The sequence below is a fragment of the Lonchura striata genome, chromosome 5, assembly GCF_046129695.1.
Source record: "Lonchura striata isolate bLonStr1 chromosome 5, bLonStr1.mat, whole genome shotgun sequence".
NCBI lineage: Eukaryota > Metazoa > Chordata > Aves > Passeriformes > Estrildidae > Lonchura > Lonchura striata.
This window is the reverse complement of record NC_134607.1, coordinates 73089552-73113253: the sequence shown is the minus strand read 5'-3', so window position 1 is coordinate 73113253 and position 23702 is coordinate 73089552. Positions and strand designations below refer to the sequence as shown.

The window sequence follows — 23702 nt, the reverse complement described above, 5'->3', positions numbered from 1 at the left end:
GACGGCGGCAAGTGGCGGGGCCGGGGGCGGCGGCGGCTTTAAGCGCTGCCCCGGCCCGGCCCGCCCCGTCCCGGGGAGGGACCGAGCAGGAGGGACGGAAAGACCGCCCGAGCGGCCGGGGGTGGGGGGTCCGGCCGTCGCTATTTACAGCCCCGGCCTCACTCCCGGAGCCCCAGACACCGGCACCCCCAAGACCGCCGGACTTCGGCGCTCCCCAAACCTCGGACCCCCGGACTCCGGCACCCCCAAAACCCCGGAATTCGGCACCTCCCAAAACGCCGGATCCCAGCACACCCCGGAGCCCCCCGACTTCAGGACTCCCGGGCCAAAGCTCCCCCAAACCGCGGCACTCCCAAAACCCCCAAACAGTGGCAGTTCCAAAAACGCACAGACATCAGCACCCCAAAATCTCTGACATCCCTAAAACCGCTGTAACCTCAAACGCCGGCCCACCAAAACACCGACACTCACCAACACAAGCACCCCAAAACGCCAGCACCCACCAACTCCCAAACGCTGGCACCCCAACACCCCAAAACTCCCCGAATTCCCTGAAGTCCAGTGTCATAAACTCCTAAACTCTGCCACCTCAGAACCCCCTGCCCCCAGACACTGGCACCCCCAAACTTTGCACGCTGAACCACGGCACGCCTAAACTTTGGCACCCTCAAACCTCAGCACCCCCAAACCTCGGCCCCCAGGCACCCCAGCCTCCCTACACTGAAACCCTGGTACCTCAAATCCCAGCACCCAGACACCCCTGAAACTCTGGCCCCCCAAAATCCAGAATCCACCCATAATAATCCCAAATACCTGCAACCTCGACACCCCAAAACCTCAGCACCCTATAGCCCAGGCAGCCCAACACCCTGTTATCCTGATACACCTGTACCTTAATTCCCAAACATCCCAGGCACCCCACAGCACAACGCATCCCAAAACCCCCCCAAAGACGCCCCCAAAACTTACTCGAACCCCCTCACTCATCCCTTTCCCCTTGGGAACCCCTGAAAAACACATAAAAACTCTCCCCCAGCCCCGAGGGGCACAACTGAGATCCCACAAACCCTCCCAGGATCCCCTCTGGGGAAGCCCCCCCCCCAGGACCACTCTTGCCATGGAACCCCCACCCAGTCCCCTCGGTTGCACCCCACTCCCTCCGGTGACTCCAGCCGTGGGTCCCCCTGGCCATGCCTCAGTTTCCCCATGACAATGGCACAAGCCTGGGGAGGGGGTTCGGTCATATTTGGGGTGCACCCTAAACCCCTCTGCCCCCCAAATCTCTCTTGTGCCCCTCCCCCCTTTCCAGACACCCGCGGCCTCCTCAGCTCCCTTGGGAGGGGCAGGGGGACACTCGGGTGACCCACATCTGGGTCCTTTGGGGGGGCGATTTGGGGAGTATCGTGTTCCCCCTGTTCCGGTGCCTGCCTGGAAGCTTCCAAGGGAAGGGGGGGCGGTGCGGGTGCACCCCGGGGTGACAACGGGTGACAAGGGGTGACGTGGGGGGGTGACGTGGGGGGGGTGACGCGGTGGCGCCTGCGCCAACACCTAAAAATAACCTGCCGAGTCAGAGCCACGCACCGGCACCCAAAATACCCGGGGGGGCACGCGGGGGGGCGCCCCCAACACATCATCACCCAAAATACCTGGGGCAGGGGCCGGGGGGGCACCAACAGGGGTGGGGGCAAAACGCGACAGGGTCCCTCACCAGGACCCCCAAGCCCTTGGCAGGTGTGGGAAGGGGAGCGAGTGGGTTGGGGGGGTCAGGATGTTTGGGGAGGTCGAGGGTGGTCCAGGGGGCTCTGAGCAGTCAGGGCACTGCGGGGGGGTCAGTGCACTCCAGGATGGGGTTTCAGGATGCTGCTGGGGCAGGTCAGGGGGACCCAGGGGGATCCCAGTGTCCCCCAGGGTCTCGGCTCTGCCACAGCCAGGGCAGAGGAAGATGACGGTGGAGGCCACGAGGGGACAAAGGACCTGACCCCGCCAGTGTCTCCTGGGGAGGGGACACAGGGCAGAAACACTGCTGCCCGTGGTGACATCCTGAGTCCAGCGTCCCCCCAGCCTGTCCCCAGCTGTTTCCTTGGGACACTGGGGCTGGAAGCACTCAGGGTCCTCAGGGTGGGGTGACATGGGGAGGGGGTCATCGGCAGCCTGGGGGCACAGAGAGGGGAAGAGGGGGGCACTGGGGACGTGGCCATGGGGACATGGGGCCAGGGCTGAGGGACATAAGGGACACGAGAACGAGGGGTACATGGACAGTGGGACACAGGTAACGTGGCCATGGGGACAGCAGGGACATGTGTGGGGCCACATCCAGGAGGGCACAAGAGCAGCGACTTGGAGGCCCTAGGAGTCCCACGGGGGCCATGGGGCTGGAGACAGAGCACTGGGGGGCCTGGGGGGCCATGGGTCCCGTGTGGAGGTGGTGCTGCCGGTACCAGTGGGTGCTGGGGGCTTGGTGGTGGGCACTGGTGGTGTGGGGGGTCCTGGCAGGGCAGTACCACCACTGCAGGCCCCGGAGCTCCATGCCCAGCATCCCCCAAGTCCCTTCCCTGCTCCATCCACAATCCCAGAATCACAGAACCACAGAGCCCCTGAGGCTGGAAAAGCCCTCCCGGCCATGGAGTCCAAGCTGTGCCTGACTTCTCCTTGTCCCGGAACCCTGGGTGCCACCTCCAGGCCTCCCTTGGACACCTGTGGGGATGGGCACCCCAAACCCCCCCGGGCAGCCCCTGCCGAGGCTGACAGCTCCGTCGTGCCCCAGCTCTGCCGTCCCCCACAGCCCCTGCGCTGTAGCCCTCTCCGCAGCCCACAGTGCCCACAGTGGCCGCGGCTCCACAGGGGACACAGCGGGGGGACCCTTTGTGGGGTGTCTGTCCCCTGGGTCACCACCCTGGGGCACCACCCTGGGACACCACCCTGGAGCACCCATTTGGGGGTGCCCCTCCATGGGACGCCTAGTAGAGCACCAGCAGAGCTGACCCTACCCGGTACGGCCCAGTACAGCCCAGTACGGCCCGGTAGAGCCTGGTACAGTATGACCAAACCCAGTACAACCCAACAGGGCACAGTGCAATGCCATGGCACAATACAGTGCAGTACAGCCCAATGTAGTCCAGTACAGCCCAGTACAAACCAGTACAGTACAGGCCAGTATGATCCAGTACAGCCCAGTAAAACATGGGCTGGGGGTTCAGCCCAGCCAATCCCCCTGTTCCTTCCCTGGCCCCATCTCTGACCCAGAGCTGGACAGAAGCTCAGGGTGCCCCAGGACACCCCAGGGTGGGCACCCCCCACACACTCAGGGCACAGCGTTCCCTGAGGGTGTCCCCCTCCCCACAAATGAGATCCCCCTTCCCTGGGGGTCCCGGGGTGCCACAGTGAGGTCCCTGCACCAGCCTTTATAGGCGCCCCCAGCCCGGGGGGGCACTGTAATCCCTCCCTAAGCAGCTTCTGTTCATCCTTCCTGTTCCCCGGGGGTGCCACAGGCTGAGGGAGGGAAAGAGGGGGGTGGGAGGGCAGGAAACGCTGGGAGTCTTCTGGGACTCAAGTCCCAGCAGCACACCCCCAAAGTGACCCCCCATCCATGACCCCCTGTCACTGCACCCCCAAAATGAACACCCCCTCTCAGACACCCCACCTCAAGCAGTGCCCCCCCAGTCTTCCCCCCACCCCTTGATACCCCCAGACTCCTACACCTCACTTGGAGTCTCCCCAGCACAGGGATGCCCCAAGCCCAGAACTGGGGACAATTGCTTGAGAGGGGAGACACCTGGGGGGCACCCTGGGGTGCTGGGGTGGGGGGCAGCGGGTGAGTTCATGAGGAAACTCCAAGTTCTTCCCAAAGCATCCAGGGCTGCGGCACCCTGGGGGAGTGGGATCAAGGCTGGAGCACCTGGGGACCCCTGGGGATCCTAGGGGCACCTGGCCATTCTGGGGGTGACCAGGACACAGCTTGGGGACCCCCTGGGGCACACTGAGGACCCTGGTGGGATCAGAACTAAGGCTGGGGACCAAGCCTTGGGCTTGGGAACACCTGGGGACACCTGAACACCTCAGGAGGAGCAGGATCAAGCTTGGAGCCCCCTGGGGACCCTCCCCATACCCAGATGTTGGGGGGAGCCCTTCTGCCCCCCCCCCCCCCCCCCCAATCCTCCAGAGCACCAGCAATCGGCTCACCCGGCTCAGGGGCCCGATTAGGGGCTGAGCCCGGTTTAGCCCACCCTAATCCCCAAGTTTGGCCGGGCTGAGCCCTGATCCCCCCTAAGCAGCTTTGGGGGCGCAGGGTATATCAGGGGGGTGGGCGCCCCCCCCGCCAGCGCCACCATGGACGAGGAAGAGTTCTACCTGTTCAAGAACCAGTCGTCGGTGGGGCCCTGGGATGGGCCCCAGTACCACATCGCGCCCGTGTGGGCCTTCTACCTGCAGACCATCTTCATGGGCTTGGTGTTCGTGGCGGGCACCCCCCTGAACGCCATCGTCCTCATCGTCACCATCAAGTACAAGAAGCTGCGGCAGCCGCTCAACTACATCCTGGTGAACATCTCCGTTGCCGGCCTCATGTGCTGCGTCTTCTGCATCTTCACCGTCTTCATCGCCAGCTCCCAGGGATACTTTGTCTTCGGGAAGCACATGTGTGCCTTTGAGGGCTTTGCAGGGGCCACCGGAGGTACGAGGGGACCATGGGGCGCTCAGGCTGCTGTGGCCAGAGACGATGGAGCGACCACTGGGGGCTACTGGGGCCAGAGGTGGCCACAGTGATCTCCTGGGGCCGTGGGAGTTGGGGTGACCACCAAGGTCTGGTAGGGCTCAGATATCATGACCAACACGTTCTGCTGAGGCTTTGGGAGTTGGGTTGACCACCATGGGCTGCTGGGGTGCAGGATTGGGGTGACCTTCTGGACCTTAAGGAGCTGACCACTGTACTCTGGTGGGACTGTAGGAGTTGGGGTGACCACTGGGGTCTGGTGGAGCTGGAAGTGGGGGTGACCGTCATGTTCTTCTGGGGCTGGGGAATTTGTGTCTGGGATCATTGTGGTCTGGTGGGGCTGAAGGTGGCAAGATGGGTAAGGGCCATGGGAAGGGTAGAGCCCTGTGAGCTGTTGAGGCTGCAGGAGCTGAGGTGACCACTGAGGCCTGAAGGGAGGGGTGATTGCTACATTCTGCTGGGGTTGTAGGACTTGGGGTGACCCGATGCCCTGGGGGGCTGTGGGCGTTGCGGTGACCCCTAGCCCTGGTGGCCACGGGCGGTTGTGTGAGGCCAGCGGTGACCTTGTTCCCCCAGGGCTCGTGACAGGCTGGTCCTTGGCCTTTCTGGCCTTTGAGCGCTACATTGTCATCTGCAAACCCTTCGGCAACTTCCGCTTCAACTCCCGCCACGCGCTGCTGGTCGTGGCGGCCACCTGGATCATCGGCGTCGGCGTCGCCATCCCGCCCTTCTTCGGCTGGAGCAGGTGGGGATGCAGCAGGCGTGGGGGGCAGGGGGGGAACAGTGGCAAGTGGGGGGCAGGGGGGTGCTGAGGGGGTGCCAGGGGACTGCCTGAGGCACCAGAAGTGCCCCAGGGTGCTGTGGGACACCTGGGGTGCCCCCGGTGCAGAGCGGGGGCTGAGCACAGCTCTGCAGGTACATCCCCGAGGGGCTGCAGTGCTCCTGCGGCCCTGACTGGTACACGGTGGGCACCAAGTACAAGAGCGAGTACTACACCTGGTTCCTCTTCATCTTCTGCTTCATCGTCCCCCTCTCCCTCATCATCTTCTCCTACTCCCAGCTGCTCAGCGCCCTGCGGGCCGTGAGTCCCCGGGGCAAGGGGGGCACGAGGGGCATTGGGGTCAGGCACACCTGTGGCTGGGAGCGAGGGATGGAGAGTGGAGAGGGGCTGGGGGGCAGGAGGGAGGGAGAGAACAAGGGAAGGAGAGATGGAGAATTGACTGTGAGCAAGGAGGAAGGGAGGGCAGGACGAGGAGCAGGAGGGAAGGAGAGGTGACTGGAGGGATGAAGGGATGCAGGAAGGGAGGGGAGGTTACTTGGACAGAAGACTGGGCAGGAGCACAAGCAGGAGGATGGGCAGGAGTGCAGGCAGGAGGATGGGCAGGGGGGCAGACAGGCGCATGGGCAGGGGGCTGGGCAGGGGCAGGGGCTGCACAGGGGCTGGGCAGGGGCCAGCAGCCCGGGCAGGCCCGAGATGTCCCTGTCCCTGTCCCAGGTGGCGGCGCAGCAGCAGGAGTCGGCCACGACGCAGAAGGCTGAGCGGGAGGTGTCGCGCATGGTCGTGGTCATGGTGGGCTCCTTCTGCATGTGCTACGTGCCCTACGCGGCGCTGGCCATGTACATGGTGAACAACCGCGAGCACGGCATCGACCTGCGCCTCGTCACCATCCCTGCCTTCTTCTCCAAGAGCTCCTGCGTCTACAACCCCATCATCTACTGCTTCATGAACAAACAGGTGACGCCAGCGACACCGGGACACCCGCAGACGCGGGCAGGGGGACACCCAGGACACAAGGGCAAAGAGGACACCAGGGACACCTGGCGATGGGGGCATCCGGGGTGCCCAAGGATATCTGAGGACCTGGGACACTCAGGGAGACCCAAGCATGGAGAACACCCGGGGATACCCATGTGAGGGAACACCTCAGGATAAAGGACATTGGCAAGGGGGACACAGAGAAGATGGGGACACCCAGGACACCGGAGCAGTGGGGACATGCAGGGGTGCTCAAGGACATTGGGGGACCAGGGACACCTGGGGATGTGCATCCAGGAACACTTGCACGACTGGGGGTACCACGACCCCAGCGACAGGAGATGGGGCCAGTGTGGGTACCAGACACAGGACCAGCGGAATCCCCAGGCTGAGCTGTCCCCTCTCCTGTGAGCCGTGCCACCTGTGTCCCCGCAGTTCCGCGCCTGCATCATGGAGACGGTGTGCGGGCGGCCCATGACAGACGACTCCGAGGTGTCCAGCTCGGCCCAGCGCACCGAGGTCTCCTCTGTGTCCTCCAGCCAGGTCGGCCCCAGCTGAGGGGCTCCAGCACCACCCCAGCCCCAGGACCCCCGGCTGCCCCCCCGTTATCCCCCAGCTGCCCCCACCGTGGGGCCGGCACTGCCCCGGGGGCCGGGGGCCCTGGCCAGCCTAGGATGTAGCGCGGGTGGGACAATAAACCATGGCCACGGTCTGAGCGCAACAGGGACCCGCTGAGCACCTGGCACCGTGGGACAGGGCACCCACGGCATGGGTGTCCATGGGGCAGCCGTGCCCCACAGCAGGGAGGCAGTGGGGGAGCCGGGGGCTGGCTGTGCCGCATGGTGGGATGGGGTGGAGGCCTTGGTGGAGCCTGTGCCCCATGGCTGGGTGGGATGGGGGTCCCAGGGGTGGCTGTGCCCCACTGCAGGGCGGGACAGGTCCTGGGAGTGGCTGTGCCCCACGGCAGGGAGAGAGGGTGGGTCCCAGGGGGAACTGTGCCCCACCGAGGGGCAGGACAGGTCCCAGAGGTGGCTGTGCTCCATGGTGGTGCCATGGTGGGACACTGCTCCCTTGTCCCCCTTCAGGCCTCACACGTGGGGAGGGCAGGGAGGTGGGATGCTGCTCCCCATCTCCATCTGTGGGGTTGGGTGGGACCTAAGGGTCCCCATCCATGGGGATAAGCTCCTCATCCATGGGGCTGGGCCCCCCATCTGTGGGGTGGGGGTGGGACTGAGCCCCCCCATCCATGGGGCTGGATTCCCTCTGTGGGGGGTGAGCCCCCCAAGCCCCACGGGCAGAGCTCCCACAGGCCTCGTGTGTCCCCACATCCCCACCCTGTTGCCCCCCTCCCCTCCTCAGGGCCCCCCACTGCCTGAACTCAGTGCAAGGGGGCCCTCCCAGATCCCGGTGTGGGGGGACACAGGGAGCTGGGTCCGTCCCCCTCGGCCCATCGGGGGTGAACAGTTTTATTGAGTTCCAACCGATCCGGATCCCTTCAATCAGCCCGAGGAGAAAACTGAGGAATAAACCCGGAGGAGGCGGAAAATCCATGTCCGGAATTGTCAGAGGGCTCCAAATCCTCACGGATGGGAGCCGGGGGATGTTAGGAGAGGGGCTGTTGCAGGGCTGGGTGGCTGCACCAGAGGCTTTCCCAGGGTTCCAAACATCACTGTGGCTGTCCCAAATCATCCCTGGTGTCCCAAACCAGCCCCGACATCCCCAGATCACCCCCAGCATTCCCAGATTCCCAAGCCCTGCACGGGGCCATATTTCTGACCCACTCACTGCTGGATTTAGGGAGGGAAGGAAAAGGAGGAGTAGAAAGAGGAGGGGGAGGAGGAGATGGGAGGATCCGGTCAGCCCTTGGAAGTCTTTGGGAAAGGATTTAAGGGAAAACCTGGGAATCTGGAGATGGCCGGGCCCGATTCCACGCAGCTCTGGTGGCTGCGGGGGGACACAACACAGAAGAGAAAACCTCGGGAATTGTCCCAGAGCGGGGTGGGATGAGGCCCTCCCCCAGAGGTCTGGGGGATTCAAGGCACTTGGAGTGAGGCTGGGGGGGAAGGGCCTTGCCCAGATCCCACGGGGCAGCGACGGGGGAGGAGGGTCCAACCTCCCTGGGGTCACCTCCGGGTCACCCCCTGGGTCCTGCTGCTGCTCTGACGGTTTTTGGGCTTTTCTCGGGTTTGAATTTTAATTTCAATGTTCACTTTTCATTCCAATTTCACATCAGTGTTTCCATTTAATTCAATTTCACTTATTTTGTTCCAATTCCATTTCAATTTCAATTTTCAACTTTGATTTCAATGTTTAATTCCAATTCCATTTTTAATTCAAATTTCAGTCCAATTCAAAATCCAATTTTAATTTAAATTTCAACTTTAATTCCAATTCCAATTCTAATTTTTATTCCAACTGCAATTCCAATCCCAATCCCTCTGTGAATTTCCCACTCCCCCCCAGGCCCCCGGGCCCCGCAGCCCCGGGCAGCCCCGTCGCTGCCCCCGCGCCAGGGGAGCTGTTCCCACACGTGGTAAAACCAAAACATACAAAAATAACCCAAAAGCCGTTAAAATCCGAGGAAAACCCACAACGAGACGAGCCCCAGGTGCCGGGGGAGTGTGGCTTTCCCGAGCCCCGTCCCCGGGAGCCGGGATGGGGTTTCTCCGCGGCAGGAACGGCCTCGGCGAGGGTCGGAGCCCACGCAGCGGTGCCGGCGTCGAGCCTAGAACTCGTCGTGCCGCACCAGCGCCTCCCCGAAGTCCGTGGCCTGGCTGCCCACGAACAGGTCTGACTTGTCCACGATCTCCTCCCGCGTCAGCTTCCCATCCTGCAGGGAATGCCACATCCCGCTATGTCCCCGCTCCTCCCGGCCCGCTCCCCAGATCCCCCCAGAGATGCTGGCCCACCTTGTCCTGGTCGGACTCATAGACGAGGTGCCGGGCCTCAGCCTCGGCGTGGTCGTAGTCCGAGGGCAGGATCCAATCCTTGGTCTCCTCCTTGTCCATCTTCCCATCGCGGTTCTTGTCCCGGAACTCCACAAACTGCTCCCGCTCCGTCTTCACCCACTCAGGCTCATCAGCATCACCGTCCTGGCTGTACATGTCACCTGGGGGGACAGCAGGATCAGGATCGGCCCCACAGCCCTGTCCCCACCCCAAGGATTGACCCAAAGCCTTCAGTCCCCTAAATCCATCCCCAACACCCCAAAGAACCACCTGGGTCATGATTTCGCCCAAAAATCCTCGGTGGAGGCCTGGGGGCAGGTGGAAGTTGAAAGAAAGAACATTCTGTGAGGGGGAGGACTGGGAAGGACACGGTGGCAATGGCTCCCACGGGACAGGGACACTGAGGGGACACGGGCAGGACATGGAGCGGTGTCTCACCGATGTACTCCTCCAGGTCAATGAAACCATCACCATTCTTGTCAATGTCCTCCATGGTTTCCTGCAAGAAGATGCCAGCGTGAGCCGGGCCTGGGGCAATTCCTGCCCTGCAACCAGAGCTTCCCAAAGTGCCCCTGTGCTGGCCCCACCTGCACAACGATGTCCTTCATGTAGTCATACTCCTCGGGGTGCAGGAAGGCTGTGAACTCCTCCTTGGTGGCCGCCAGGTCCCCGTCCTTGTCGGCCATCTTGAAGCGCCGCTCGTCCCGCACCATCATCTGCTTGTAGTTGAAGCCATCGTCAGGGTCCGGATCGTCTGCGGGGGAGCACAGGGAGCACCTGGGTCAGCTCGGGCAGGACGAGGGCCCGGTGACCACCAACGCAACCTCAACCCAACGCTGGGTCAGCTCGGGCAGGACGAGGGCCCGGTGACCACCAACACAACCTCAACCCAACGCAACGCAACATTCTCAGTTCAACCTCAGCTCAAGCTCAACCTCCTCTACTCAACCTCAACTTCCTCTCAATTTCAGCCTCAAGACAATTCCATCTCCTCAACCCAACCTCAACCTTCACCCTAACCCAACCTCAACCTCCTTCACTCAACCTCCTGAGCATAACCTTCTCATCCTCAACTTCCTCAATGCAACCTCAACATCCTCCACCCCCCCTCAAACTCAACTCAACTTCCTCCCTCTCAGCACAACCTCCTGACGCTCTGCCAACAAAAGCTGAGCTGCAGCCACCACTTCTCTCCTGTGCCCACTCCCAGGAGGAGGAGGAGCTGCGGAAGCCCTGGGATCACGGCATTCCCAGGGAGAGGCCCCAAAAGACAGGGCTTGGGGGCTTTGGCCAGCACGGCCAGAGGCTCAACGTGAACTATTTTGGGAGGGGAATGTGTAAGGGGATCTCACTCGCTGCTGGCAGCGGCAGGGCCAGCAGGCATCAGCCGGGTGGGACCGTGGGGCACGCGTGGCCGCTTGGCACAGCCCCGCCAGCAGCAGGACAGGAGTCCAGCAGCCTGTGGAGAACGTGAATCCTGGGGGACATTGCCATGCTCTGCTTCAGTTAAACCAGAGGCAGGCCCCATCTAATGAGAAGGTCCAAAAGCCCCTGTGTCCCTGCTCTGTTGCCTGGACAAAGGCAGGCACTGGGGAGCCCTGGATTAAGGGGCTCGGGATTAAGGAACTCTGGAGCATCCATTAAATATCCAAAGATTTGGACTTTAAGACAGCTCTAGGGCAGAATGAACTCCAAATTCCCCATTCTGTTCCCCAAGGTTTTGCCTTGAGAAGCAGCATAGCCCCGAACAAGGAAACCTTCAGGACCAGAGTCATTAATAGACAATTTCTTAATTGCTGTTGAGCTAATTAATGGGTTTGATGGGGGAGTGGTGAGGGGGCAGATGGGTTAAAAAGGGTTAAACCCTCCCAAAGGCCCCAAAGTTACTTCCTGCCCTGGTCCCTGGACTGGGAGAGGTTTGGGGGAGCAAAGGGAGGGGAAGCAGACAGAGCTGGGGGGTTTTGCTCAGAGTACGGCAGCAAAGCCACAAACTCAATCCAACATCTTGTGTCCTGGTTTTGGATCCCACCATGGGATTGAGGAATTAACAAAAATAGGAGTGGTCATGATGATGAAAATATTCTGATTTTGAAGGGAGTTTCAAAGGAATTTCCAGTCTCAGATGAAGTTCTTGGACGTTTATCACTTGACATTCCCTGCTTCCCAAGACTCCCCCCAGCAGAACCCCACACTGCTCCGTGACACTTCTGGGGGCCACCCAGTGACTCATCCTGGTGTGTAATTAATTAATTAATTAAACCACTCCCAGCACCTCGTTTTGCTGGCAAAACACCACATTCTGAACCCTCCAGAGCAACCAAGGGTGATGCCTGGCCCCGTGCATCCCTTGGCCACGGGTCAGCACCCAGGAGGCACTTCCAGAGGCATTCCAGCCCCAGTCTGGCCAGGGAGGGGAGCGAGGAGAAGACAGGGGAACATTTTAGCAGCAAGGAGCTGTGGAAAAGTAATTCCTGCCGAGAGGAGCCGAAGCCAGAGCGTGAGGCAGGATCCTCCCGGCACTCCGTAAGGACACAAGTATGTGGGAGCAGCACAAGTGGAGGCTCCTCCGGGGCCTGCCAAGGGCACGCGGCCTCCAGCGCCATTCCAGCTTTGGAACCGGCCCTGCCGGGGGCTGGGCACTCCCCACACGCTGCTCGACTGAGGCAGGGAGCTCCTCCTTGAGTTCATTGGGGGGTTCTATTAATTCAGGGTGCTCTCATTAAGCCTTTTCCTCGTCAATGTTCACACTGTTCCCTATCCAACACCTGCGGGTCCTAAGCGCCACCCCAGACTCCTCAAACAGCACTCAAACCCTTCCCAGGACCTCTCTGCCCCCTTCCAGGCTGGATTTACACAGGCAGGTTAGCCCAGACCCCAGGAACCCACGGCGAAGGGAGGTCTGGGAGGTGCTACCCCAGCCCAGGGGTGTCATGGGGCCTTCCCTGGCCACCAGCACAGCAAATCCTGATCCTCCCTGAGCCCAAGGGAGATGGATGAGCCTCCTGTGCAGCGGCTCCCCCTCTGCACATCCCGCAGAGCAGTTTGACTATTTTTGGCAATATTTAGGAAATTACAGTGGATTTGACACTCCAGAGCTGCAGCTCCTCCACCCGGGCCAGTCTACAGTGCTGGAGGCCAGAGCTGGCGCAGGGCTTGAGGGTTTAAGGTTTTAACCCCAAAAGAGCTGTTGCTTCTCTCCCTCCCAGGGATGTCTGAAGCCATGCCACACTGCTGGCCCAGCAAGTGTCCCCAAATCCCCGAGTTCTGGGCTCTAACACTGCTCCCAGGACAAGGGAAAGCGACTGAAACCCCTGCTAGTGGGTTTTTGTGTTTAAGGATGCAATGGACACACCAAGATGGTTCCACAGTCACAGATCAGTGGGTTCCACCTGCAGGTCCCAAATTCCCCCACAAGACAGGAATTCCAAAGAGCTGGATACCCCTATTCTCACATGCCATTCATCCCAAAATCACCTGGATTCAGCCCAGAGCTGCATTTGTCACCAGGGACATTAATAATGCCCAGGTGGCTGCAGAGGGGAAAAGGAAGGTGTGAGGTGTGTAAACTTTCCACTGGGGAGATTTCCATGTATTTTGGGTTCTTTTTCTTGGATTTCTCTTTGCTAATGCCAAAGGAAATCAATTTGTAGAGTTTTAGAGGTTTTAAAGTGTAACATTTTGGGGACATCTGCTCCAGCTGGCCCTATGTATGCCAAGGCCACATCCTACATCATATTGCTGTGCTTATCCCAGGGTACAAAATCCATTTTGGGTCAGCAAAGCACCAGCCCAGCACCGCTCCACCCTCTCAACCACAACTTCCTAATCCAGACCTCAAACTCCCCCTTCACCACCACCCACTGACTGCCTGACCACTGTGCCACGAGCCCACCCTATCCCTGACCACTGACAGTGAGCACACTCTGATCCATGACCACCCACTGACCACTGTGCCACGAGCCCATCCCAATCCCTGACCACCCGCTGACCATGAGCCCACCCTGATCCATGACCACTGACCACTGTGCCACCAGCCCACCCTGATCCCTGACCACCCACTGACCACTGTGCCACCAGCCCACCCTGATCCGCCCCCCGCCCACCAACCCTCGGTGACCCAAAGCAGAGCAGGACGTCCCTGATGGCTCCAGGGCAGGCTCATCCCAAGAGCCAGGACCTACCCAGGATATATCCATAGGTGGCATTTTTGTACTCCTCCCAGGAAACAAGGCCATCCTCATTGAGATCATGGCCCTTCCACTGGCGCTCCACATCCTCATAAATCCAGCGCTTTTGGGCAAACTTGATCCAGGCCTTCAGCTCCTCCACTGTCACAAACCCGTCTCCATCCTCATCTATTTTCCCTACGATCTTCCTGTGGGAAACACAGAGAAATGCAGCAAAAGTTAAACAAAAAGAGGGGTTAGAAGGGAGGGAATGGGAAGGGGCAGAGGGGGCAAGTTTAGGTCATTACAGAATTTGGGAATTCAACCATTTGAGAGTTTATCCTTAAAACCAACGTATGGTTCAGCTGCCAAAACTTTGGCTCAGACACGAAAATCCCTGGGTCAGCCACTTTTGGACCATTCAGGTTTTGGTTTCTTCAGAAATTATGAGTTTTAGGGGAAAAGCTTCCTTTAAAGCCCCTGGGAAAGACCCATCCATGTGTCCTTTGACCAAGATGGTGCAGGTGATGAGTACGGACCCTTATTTATATTAAAAATGGGAATATCGGCTCTGTCTCTCCTGGTGATGCCAGGAGAAAATCTGAGGTGGTTATAGAATTTGCAAACTCAACCATTTGAAAATTTATCTTTAAAACCAACATTTGGGTTAGCTGCTGAAAAGCGAGGTCAGCTGCCAAAACTCTGTTTTGGACACAGAAAACACTGGCTCAGACATGGAAATCACCAGCTTGGCCACTCTTGAACCACTCAGGTTTTGGTTCCTTCAGGAATTATGAATTTTAGGGGAAAATCTTCCCTGTTAAATCTTAGGAAAGCTCCACCTGCACGTCCTCCCCCCTCACCGGTGCTGGGCGAGGACGCGCATTTCTGTTAAATTTCTGTGAAAGAGTTTGGCGGCACGGGAGGAACCGGAGCCGCCCAAGCCCAGCGGAGCGCAGCCCGGTGCCGGGCTGGTCCCGCCCGCCGTCCTGCCCGGGGCAGACACCGGAGCCGCGGCCCCAGAGCCGCGTGCCTCCGTTATTTTTAGCAGCAGCTGTAGGAAAGGCCGGCAGGAATGCAGGATCCAGGGGCAGATGGAGCCGGGGGGTGGGGGCTGCTCGATCCACAGCACTCACTCCCCAGGGAACACCCAGTGCTGTGCTGGGGAAGTTTTGGGCTCCTTGGATGAAAATCGGGGATAACAGACTCAAAATCCTTTGTCTGGTGAAGTGGGATCCTGGGTTTTTCATTTAACGCTTTAACGTGAAGGTTTAACAGAAAGCAGTTCAGGAATCCTGAGCTCCAGCTCAGGTATTTGAGGAATTTTAGAAGACAGGTGGAAAACACAGAATTTTAAATTTTAGATCACCACTAGGACTATTAATTCCAAAAATACTGACGCAAAGGGAAAACTGGGCACCGGAACCACCCATGCTCACACCCAGGTTTCCATGTTTCAGAATTGCCCTGGTCTAGGAAAACCAGGAATTCCTCTGTGGCACAAAGGATGTTCCTAGCAATGAGAAGCTGGAGAGAGACTGGAAGAACAAGAGGAAAATGCGGAATTTAGTTCTGACCGTGAGAGGCCAGAGTGGGGGCAGTGGGCAGGGCTTGAAGACCTGAGTCATTTTAAAGCGAAATATATAAAATAAATATGTAAATTAAAAAATAGCTCATCAATAGTGCCCAAATTTATGCAGAAATATGTAAAGTATTATAGAAATACTTCAGAATTTTATGTATCAATGTGCAAAGCATCCCTTCCAATATTACTGAACAAACACAGCAATATGCTAAATGTCACATAAATACCCAGAATTTTACATATAAGTATATAACAAGTCAACGAACATTATTAAGATTCTTTCTGCATAGAATTATGTAAAGTATCACATGGATATTAAACATTTGTCCATGTAAGTATATAAACCACAAATAAATCTGTCAAATCCTTCCTATTTTAGGGAAAATATTCTGTGTTTCCCTCTCCCAAGAAGGTACACACCACCGGCAATGGGATTTATTAGGGAAAATCCCTGGAATGGAGGAGCAGAGCCGGCAGGGGTTGATGGCCCAGCAGCTATTCCAGGGCAGTTTCTACAGGGTTAATTAGGGAACAGCTTCCCGGGGAAGTCAAACCCTCTGCAGCCCAGAGCCAGCACTCAGGAAGCTCCCAAACCTCCTCCCCACGCTGGTCCGGGGGCTGGCACCAGCTGCTCCCGGCTGCTTTCCCAGGGCAGCAGCCACCAAACCCTTCCACTTTCCCAAAGGCCCGTCCTGCCCCCCTGCTCGGGTGGCAGCAGATGCTGGGGAAGGGCGGGCAGCTGCTCCCGTTCCCACTCCCTGCTCCCAGAATGGCGTGCCAGGGAGCAGCACCGCGCCGGGACACAGCGCGGTGCCCAGAGCCCCGGCAGCGTGGCCGGAGCTCCCGCGGGAGCAGCGGGAGGACAGAGCCCTCAGAACCAGCCCGCCCTGAGAAGGGCTTAGCACAGCCCGTCCGGCTCGGGATGCAGACAGGACAGGGCTGTTTGCGCGGTAAACCCCCGATGGAAAGGCTGGAAAGGCGTTCCGGCTGTAACTCGGCAGAACAATGGGATTGAGCCGTGACGGAGCTCTGGGATCGCAGCCCTGGCATCGGGAGAGGCCCAGCTTCCCTCGGATCTGACGCTGCTCCAGGGGCATCGAGGCACTCTCTGATGGTGCTAGGAGGCAAAAAGCCTCCCGGAGCCTATATTGTGGAGCTTATGGAGCGACCAGGGCCTGGCTCCAAGGAACCATGGGGTTTTCCAGTTTAAACTGTCCTTGGAGGGAGGAAATCCCCTCTGGCCAAGAAGTGCTGCGGGAGAGGCCAGCACCTCCTTCCCACTGGAGGATCCATAGGGTTGGATGGAACCTGGCACCCCCTGCCCTGCACATGCCGCTGTGCGAACTGGCTCACTCTGGAAGTCTCCCCAGCACACACATGTGGTTGAGCTTTTCTTTCTCATCAGGGAGCACCATTCCCAAAAAACAGCCCAAAATTCACTATGGGCTGTGGTAGGTGCTCCTCCAGCAGCAGCAAGGTTGGCCTGCTTGGCTGAAAAAATCATGTCTGACTAAAAAAGGAGAGATTCAGGTGGGATACTGGGAAGGAACTCCTGGCTGGGAGGGTGGGCAGGCCCTGGCACAGATTCCCAGAGCAGCTGGGGCTGCCCCTGGATCCCTAGCAGTGCCCAAGGCCAGGCTGGACACTGGGGCTGGAGCAGCTGGGACAGTGGGAGGTGTCCCTGCCATGGCAGGGGTGGCAGTGTAGGGGCTCTGAGGTCCCTTCCCATTCCACGAAAACCCAGCCAAAGGCACCCAGTTCCAAGATGACTGCACATCCTGAGAAGTGTCCCGAGCTCCCCAGGGAGCCTCTGTCCCCCAGCCCCCACCGGCCCTGCTGGAGGCTGCAGTTCCCAGGTTTGAGCCACCCCAAGCCTCAGAACAACTGCGGCAGCAGCTGCTGCGGGGGCAGCCGGCCCCGCACGGCTCCTGGAGCCATCCAGGGCAGATCCCAGCACAGGCATGGCCAGGTCCCAGTGCAGGCATGGCCAGATCCCAGGGGAAGCACGGCCAGACCCCAGGGGAAGCACGGCCAGACCCCAGGGGAAGCACGACCAGACCCCAGGGGAAGCACGACCAGACCCCAGGGGAAGCACAACCAGACCCCAGGGGAAGCACGGCCAGATCCCAGGGCAGGCACGGCCAGACCCCAGGGGAAGCACGGCCAGATCCCAGGGCAGGCACGGCCAGATCCCAGGGCAGGCACAGCCAGATCCCAGGGCAGGCACAGCCAGATCCCAGGGCAGGCATAGCCGTCCTGGATCTGAGGGGAGGCACAGCCATCCTGGGGTCCCAGCAGAGACACCGGAGGGGACTGTCCATACAGGCTGTTTTCCCAAGTTCCAAGTGAGAAACACCAGTGATGCCAGGGGCTCGAGGCACCCAGAGAACACGGAGCGAGCCCGGCACAGCGCAGACCCCCCCTCTGCTCTGGACTTTTGGGGAGTGCCTGGCACAGGAAATGGCTCTAGGTGACTTTTTGGGGAACGGTCGGTGCTGGGATGAATCCCTCGGCTGGGAGCGGGGCCTCCCGCGGCGGGAGCGGTGCATTCCCGCTCTGGGAAGGGTCGGGAAGCCGTCCTTACCCCAGGCGCTCCTTGCTCTCCTCCGGCGTGAGCTGGTCGAAGCTCTTGGCCTCGTCGGCGCCCAGGAAGGCATCGTGGTCGTAGTCGAAGCTCTGGGCGTCGTCGTGCTCGCGGGCGCTGAGCGGGGCCTCCCGCACCACCCGCTCCTTGCGCTCCGTGGGCTTGGCCGAGCCGCACAGCGCCCACACGCCCAGGCACAGCAGGAGCCGCGGGAACCGCATCGTGCCGGGCCTGTGGGGACAGGGACACGGCTGTGCCATGGGGACAGTGCCAGGGGACAGGGCATGGGGACAGAGACATGGCTGTGCCATGGGGACAGTGCCAGGGGACGGGGCACGGGGACAGAGACACGGCTGTGCCACGGGGACAGTGCCGGGGGACAGGGCACGGGGACAGGGACACGGCTGTGCCATGGGGACAGTGCCAGGGGACGGGGCACGGGGACAGAGACACGGCTGTGCCATGGGGACAGTGCCGGGGGACAGGGCCACGACTGTGCCACGGGGACACTGCTGGGGGACAGGGCATGGGGACAGGGACACGGCTGTGCCATGGGGACAGTGCCGGGGGACAGGGACACGGCTGTGCCACGGGGACATTGCCGGGGGACAGGGCATGGGGACAGGGACACGGCTGTGCCACGGGGACATTGCCGGGGGACAGGGCATGGGGACAGGGACACAGCTGTGCCATGGGGACACTGCCGGGGGACAGGGCACGGGGACAGGGACACGGCTGTGCCACGGGGACACTGCCGGGAGACAGGGCACGGGGACAGGGACACTGCCACAGGATAGGGACACAGCTGTGTGATGGGGACATTGCCAGGGGATGGGGCACAGGGACAGGGACACTGCTGTGGGACCGGGCATGGGGACAGGGACACGGCTGTGCCATGGGGACACTGCCAGGGGACAGGGACACTGCCAGGGGACGGGGACACTGCCACAGGGCAGGGACACAGCTGTGTGACAGGACACTGCCAGGGGACAGGGACACTGGGACAGGGACACTGCCAGGGGACAGGGACACTGCCAGGGGACAGGGACACCACCGTGGGACAGGGACATTGCCAGGGGACAGGGACACTGCGACAGGGACACTGTGACAGGCACCAGGCAGCACCAGGGCCAGAACAGGGAGGGACAGGACTAGGCCATGCTGTTGAGGAAAAATGGGTATTAGGGCCGGTTGTAAGGGAAAAATAGGGTTTAGGGCCAGTTATCTTGGAAAAATGGGGGATTAGAGCGAATTTTTGGGGAAAAAACAGATTAATAATAATACAGGTTATGGGAGCAGAAATGCTCAATTAATCTAGATGATTGTGATGAAATCATAAATACAGGTTGTCTGGGCAAAGATGATGATTTAATGCAGACTATCTGAGAAAAATGGGGATTGCTGCACATTATTCAGGAAAATGGAGAATTAGTGCAGATTTGTGTGGGCACAAATGACTAATAATTGCAAATTATGTGGGGAAAAGTTGAATTCCTGCATATTCTCAGGTCAAATGTATTAATGTATCCTAATTATCAGGGCACCGTAATGAACTAATATGGGTTATCTGGGCAAAAGTGATTCACTGACACAGATTATCAGGGCACAGGGATAAATTAACACAGATTATCAGGGCGCAGTAACTAATTAACAGAGATTATCGGGGCACAGGGATTAATCAACAGAACTTATCGGGGCACAGGGAACTTCCAGCCCCTGTGCACGTGGGCAATGTCCCGTTTCCCTGGAGCTGCTCCCAACCCATCCCAGAGCCCCTCAGAGCAGCAGCTGGGCTGGGAAGGGATCCAGGGGTGGGGAAAGGGGTCCTGGCGGGAAGGAAGGAAGTGGATCCAGATGGGAGGAATGTGAAGGATGTGCACATCCCCCTGCTCCAACACCCCCTCCCCAAGCCCTGGTGCTCCCCCAGACCTGCTGGGGTGAATCCTCCCCCAGAGCCCCGATCCCCCACACTGGGGCCCGCCTGAACAAACCCCCAAGATGTGCCTGGGATCCTCTGGAAGGATTCCAGAGGCTCATCCAGGCTCATCCCTTTAAATCCCAACAGAAACTCAGGTGCTCCCCATGCACTGAGATCCCAGCTCAGATCCCATCATAGATCTGGGTGTTCCCCATCCCGATCTCTTTAAATTTCAGTCCAGGTATTCATCATCCTGATGTACTTAGCCTTTTTATCTTTTTGTAATTAAGGTATTTATGATTTTTAACTCTTTCACTCTAAATTTAATCCAGATTCACCACCCAGAGCTCTTAAATGCAAATTTAATTCAACATATTCCCCACCCGTATAGCTTTAACCTAAATTTAAACCCAAGATATTTCCCATCCTTACCCCTTTAAATTTACATCCAGGTCGTCCCCATCCAGAGCTCTTAAACATAAATGTAAACCCATTCTGTCATTCCATAGTGCTTTATGTCTGGTTTAAAATCCAGGTATTCCCCTTCAGCCTGAACCTCAGCCCTTTAACCTGAACTCACACCAAGGAGTTCTGCCCTGGGAGTGACCCAGGAATGACCAGGAGTGACCTGTGGCTGGTCCCATGACAAACCAAGAGAGCGGCAGAGGAACATGGGGGAAAGGACCTGGAAAAGCCCTTTCCTTCCTTTTTTTGAATGAGGATTTACCAGACACAGAAAATTCACAAACCTCAATTCCTTGGAAGTGGGGAAGAAGGGGGCTATAAAGAGTAAAAGTCATTTTTTAGTGTTTCTGGGGAGAGGAAACCTTCCAGGAGGGAAAGCCAGTGCCAGGTGTACGTGGGGCTCTGGATATCCCCATCCCAAAGAGCCAACTCCCATTCCCCCGGGATATCCCAGTCCCCAGGAGCTGACTCCTGTATCCCTGGATATTGCCAGGAGCTGACTCCTGTATCCCTGGGTATCCCAGTCCCCAGGAGCTGACTCCCATATCCCTGGGTATCCCCAGGAGCTGACTCCTGCTCCCTCTGGGCACATCCCAGCACCCAGGGCCTACCCAGGTGCGTGCTGATCCCAGGATCAGCCCAGCCTGGAGCACAGAGTGACCTGGAGCGGGTCAAACAGCCCAATTTTATCTGCCAGTGTCCACACAGGCCCGGCAGGCACTCGGGAGTGATTAGAGAGGGACAATCCGAGCTGCAGCCGGATCTGGCAGCGCCGGCTGCCAGGAAAGGTGCTCAGAGAGACCAAAGCCACAAACCCACGGTCATCCACGAACGATTCTCCAGAAAAACCTGGCAGCACCAGCAGCTCCTGCTGACCAAGGGGACGGGCCCTGGATTTCCCATGGGGATCCCAATCCAAGGGAGAGCAGAGCCACTCTCCTCCCAACACTGCCTCTGGCAGCGGATCCCTTTCTTCCCAGTAAAGGGTCTGTGGGTGAGCTGCAGGGAAGTCAGGAGCAGGAGCCCAAGGTGGGAAGATGTGGGGGTCAGAGTGGGGGTCCAGACCCTCAGCTGGGGAGGAACTTGGAATTCCAGAGGGGCTAGGTGGGGTACTGATGGAGGACCTTGATATTCCAAGGATACTGATGGAGAAACTGGGGATTTCAGGTGGGTTTGATGGGCTGTTGATGGAGGCACTTGGGATTCCAGGTTTGCTTTAATAATTGATGGAGAAACCCAGAATTCCCTTTGGGTTTGCCAGGATACTGACAGAGGAACTCAGGATCCTGCACTGGGCTTGGAACTGGGGGAACATTTAGAGGAACCTGATGGGAAGAAGCCACTCCAGACACACATTGCTCATGTGGGAGGCCAACAGGATCCCATAAAACCCCCCACAGGCAACACAATTTGTTCAGCTTTGGGAATCAGCCTCTGCTTCAGCTTTTTATAGAATTGGTGCTCCCACTGGAGCAGCCAGGGAACAATTAACTGGGACCCCAGGGTGCCACCCCAGGGGCACAGCAAGGGCAATCCCGGGGAATCCCGGCCCTGAGAAGGATGCAGGGATGTGGGGAGACATGGGGCTGGGGGAAATCCCGGGCTAGAAACGGGCTGGTCCTGCCCCAGACCAGCCCCAGAGCTTTGGGGTCATGAGAGCTGCGGCAGGGGAGCATGGCTTTGGGGTGGCACCTCTTCGGGCCGGAGCCCCCGCGCAGGGCAGCACCGAGGATCCCGCAGCCCAAAATCCCGTTATCCCGGGGGTCCCGCAGCCCGATATCCCGTTACCCCGGGGGTCCCGCAGCCCGTTATCCCGGCGGAGCCGATGGATTCCCGCGGGCCGGTCCCGCCCGCGTCGCGAGATGCGGACGGGGCTCCGTCCCCGGGAACGGCGGTCCGGACCGGCGCACCCGCCTGTGCCCGCTCACGGGCGGCGCTGGGCCGGAGCACCCCGCAGCGGGACGGGCTGCAGGAGTCGCGGACGCAGCGGCGCCGCCGCTCCCGCCCGTTCCCATGGAGACCGGGCCCGGCGCTGCCGCCGCCGCGCTACCGCCGTACGGCAGCGGCCCCGCAGCGCCGCTCGCGCCGCTTCCCCGCGCCCCAAACCCCGGCCCCGGCTCCGGCCCCGGTGCCATCCCGGTCCCTTCCCGTCCCTCACCGTCCCCGCCGCCGCCGCCGCCGCTCCACGCACCGGAAGTCGGCGCCGCGCCACGCCGCACGGCCCCCCGCGCGCCCTGCCCGCCCACCAATCGCGGGAGAGCCACGCCTCCTCCTCCTCGCCTATGCGCGTTCCCATTGGTCTGTTCTGACGCCACTCCGCCCCTCTGCCCGCCCCCGCCTCGCGCCCCGCCCCCCGCGCCCACCTCCGGCTCCTCTCCCTCCGGCCCCGCCCACCCTGCCGGGGACGCGGGCGCTGATTGGCTGGAAAGCGCCACGTCCTCAGGCGCGCGCCGGCCGCCGGCCCCGCCCACCGGGGCACCCCCGCCGCACTGCGCACGCGCGTACGGGAAGGGCAGAGTCACGTGTGTGGGAAAGGCGGGAAAGCCGAGGCGGGGCTGGGGCGGGGGGGCCGAGGGTCCCCCCATGGTCACCCCCGGGTCACCCCCGGGTCACCCCTTGTTACTGTATGGTAACTGCCTGGTCACTCCTGGTTACCACCTGGTTACCCCTGGTCGCTGCCTGGTCACCCCTGGGTCACCCCTTGTCACTGCCTGGTCACCCCCGGGTCACCACCTGGTTACCACCTGGTTACCCGTTCTCACTGCCTGGTCACCCCTTGGTCACTGCCTGGTCAGTCCTGGTTACCCCTTGTTACTGCATTGTCACCCCCGGGTCACCACCTGGTTACCCCTTGTCACTGCCTGGTCACTCCTGGTTACTACCTGATTACCCCTGGTCACTGCATGGTCACCCCCGGGTCACCCCTTGTTACTGAATGGTCACTGCCTGGTCACTCCTGGTTACCACCTGGTTACCCCTTGTCACTGCCTGGTCACCCCCTGGTCACCCCCTGGTCACTCCTAGTCTCTCCTTGCCACTCCTGGTCTCTCCTGGTCACTCCTGGTCACTCCCAGCCATTCCCAGGTGCGGAGCGTGGCCCAGCGGAGGGCCCGGGCTGCCACGGAGCCGCAGACTTGGCTACAGGTGCCCACTTTGCTCCAGTGAAGGCAGAGCCTCCAGCAGGGCACAGCCCACGGGGGTTTCTCTCCTGGGGTTTCGGGGGCCCTGAGTGGCACATTCAGCCCTTCCTTGGACGCCTCCAGAGATGAGCACTCCAAACACCCCTGGGCAGCCCCAGCCAAGGCCTGACCCCCTTTCCATGGGGAAATTCCTGCTGCTGTCCCCCCTGAGGCTGCCCTGGCCCAGCCTGAGGCTGTTCCCTCTCCTCCTGTCCCTGTTCCCTGGAGCACAGCCCGACCCCCCGGCTGTCCCCTCCTGGCAGGGACTTGTGCAGAGCCACAAGGTCCCCCTGAGCCTCCTTGGCTCCAGGCTCAGCCCCTTCCCAGCTCCCTCAGCCCCTGCTGGGCTCCATTCCCTTCCCAGCTCCCTCAGCCCCTCCTGGGCTCCATTCC

General features: G+C 60.1%; 2 protein-coding genes across 2 annotated transcripts; one reads left to right on the top strand and one right to left on the bottom strand.

Moving 5' to 3' along the window:
• Positions 1 to 4326: 4326 nt before the first annotated feature.
• On the top strand, positions 4327 to 7022 carry OPN1SW (opsin 1, short wave sensitive). The gene is made up of 5 exons (XM_021546976.2): positions 4327 to 4669; positions 5285 to 5453; positions 5624 to 5789; positions 6204 to 6443; positions 6900 to 7022. Exons 1-5 carry the CDS (start codon positions 4327 to 4329, stop codon positions 7020 to 7022), a joined length of 1041 nt encoding a protein of 346 aa, XP_021402651.2.
• An 869-nt stretch (positions 7023 to 7891) lies between these two features.
• On the bottom strand, positions 7892 to 22356 carry CALU (calumenin). Its single transcript, XM_021546972.3, has 7 exons — positions 22289 to 22356; positions 17748 to 17978; positions 13594 to 13787; positions 10000 to 10166; positions 9851 to 9911; positions 9374 to 9573; positions 7892 to 9294 (listed from the first exon to the last, which is right to left on the bottom strand). Exons 2-7 carry the CDS (start codon positions 17966 to 17968, stop codon positions 9190 to 9192), a joined length of 948 nt encoding a protein of 315 aa, XP_021402647.1. The 5' UTR covers positions 17969 to 17978; positions 22289 to 22356; the 3' UTR covers positions 7892 to 9189.
• Between the last annotated feature and the right edge of the window lie 1346 nt (positions 22357 to 23702).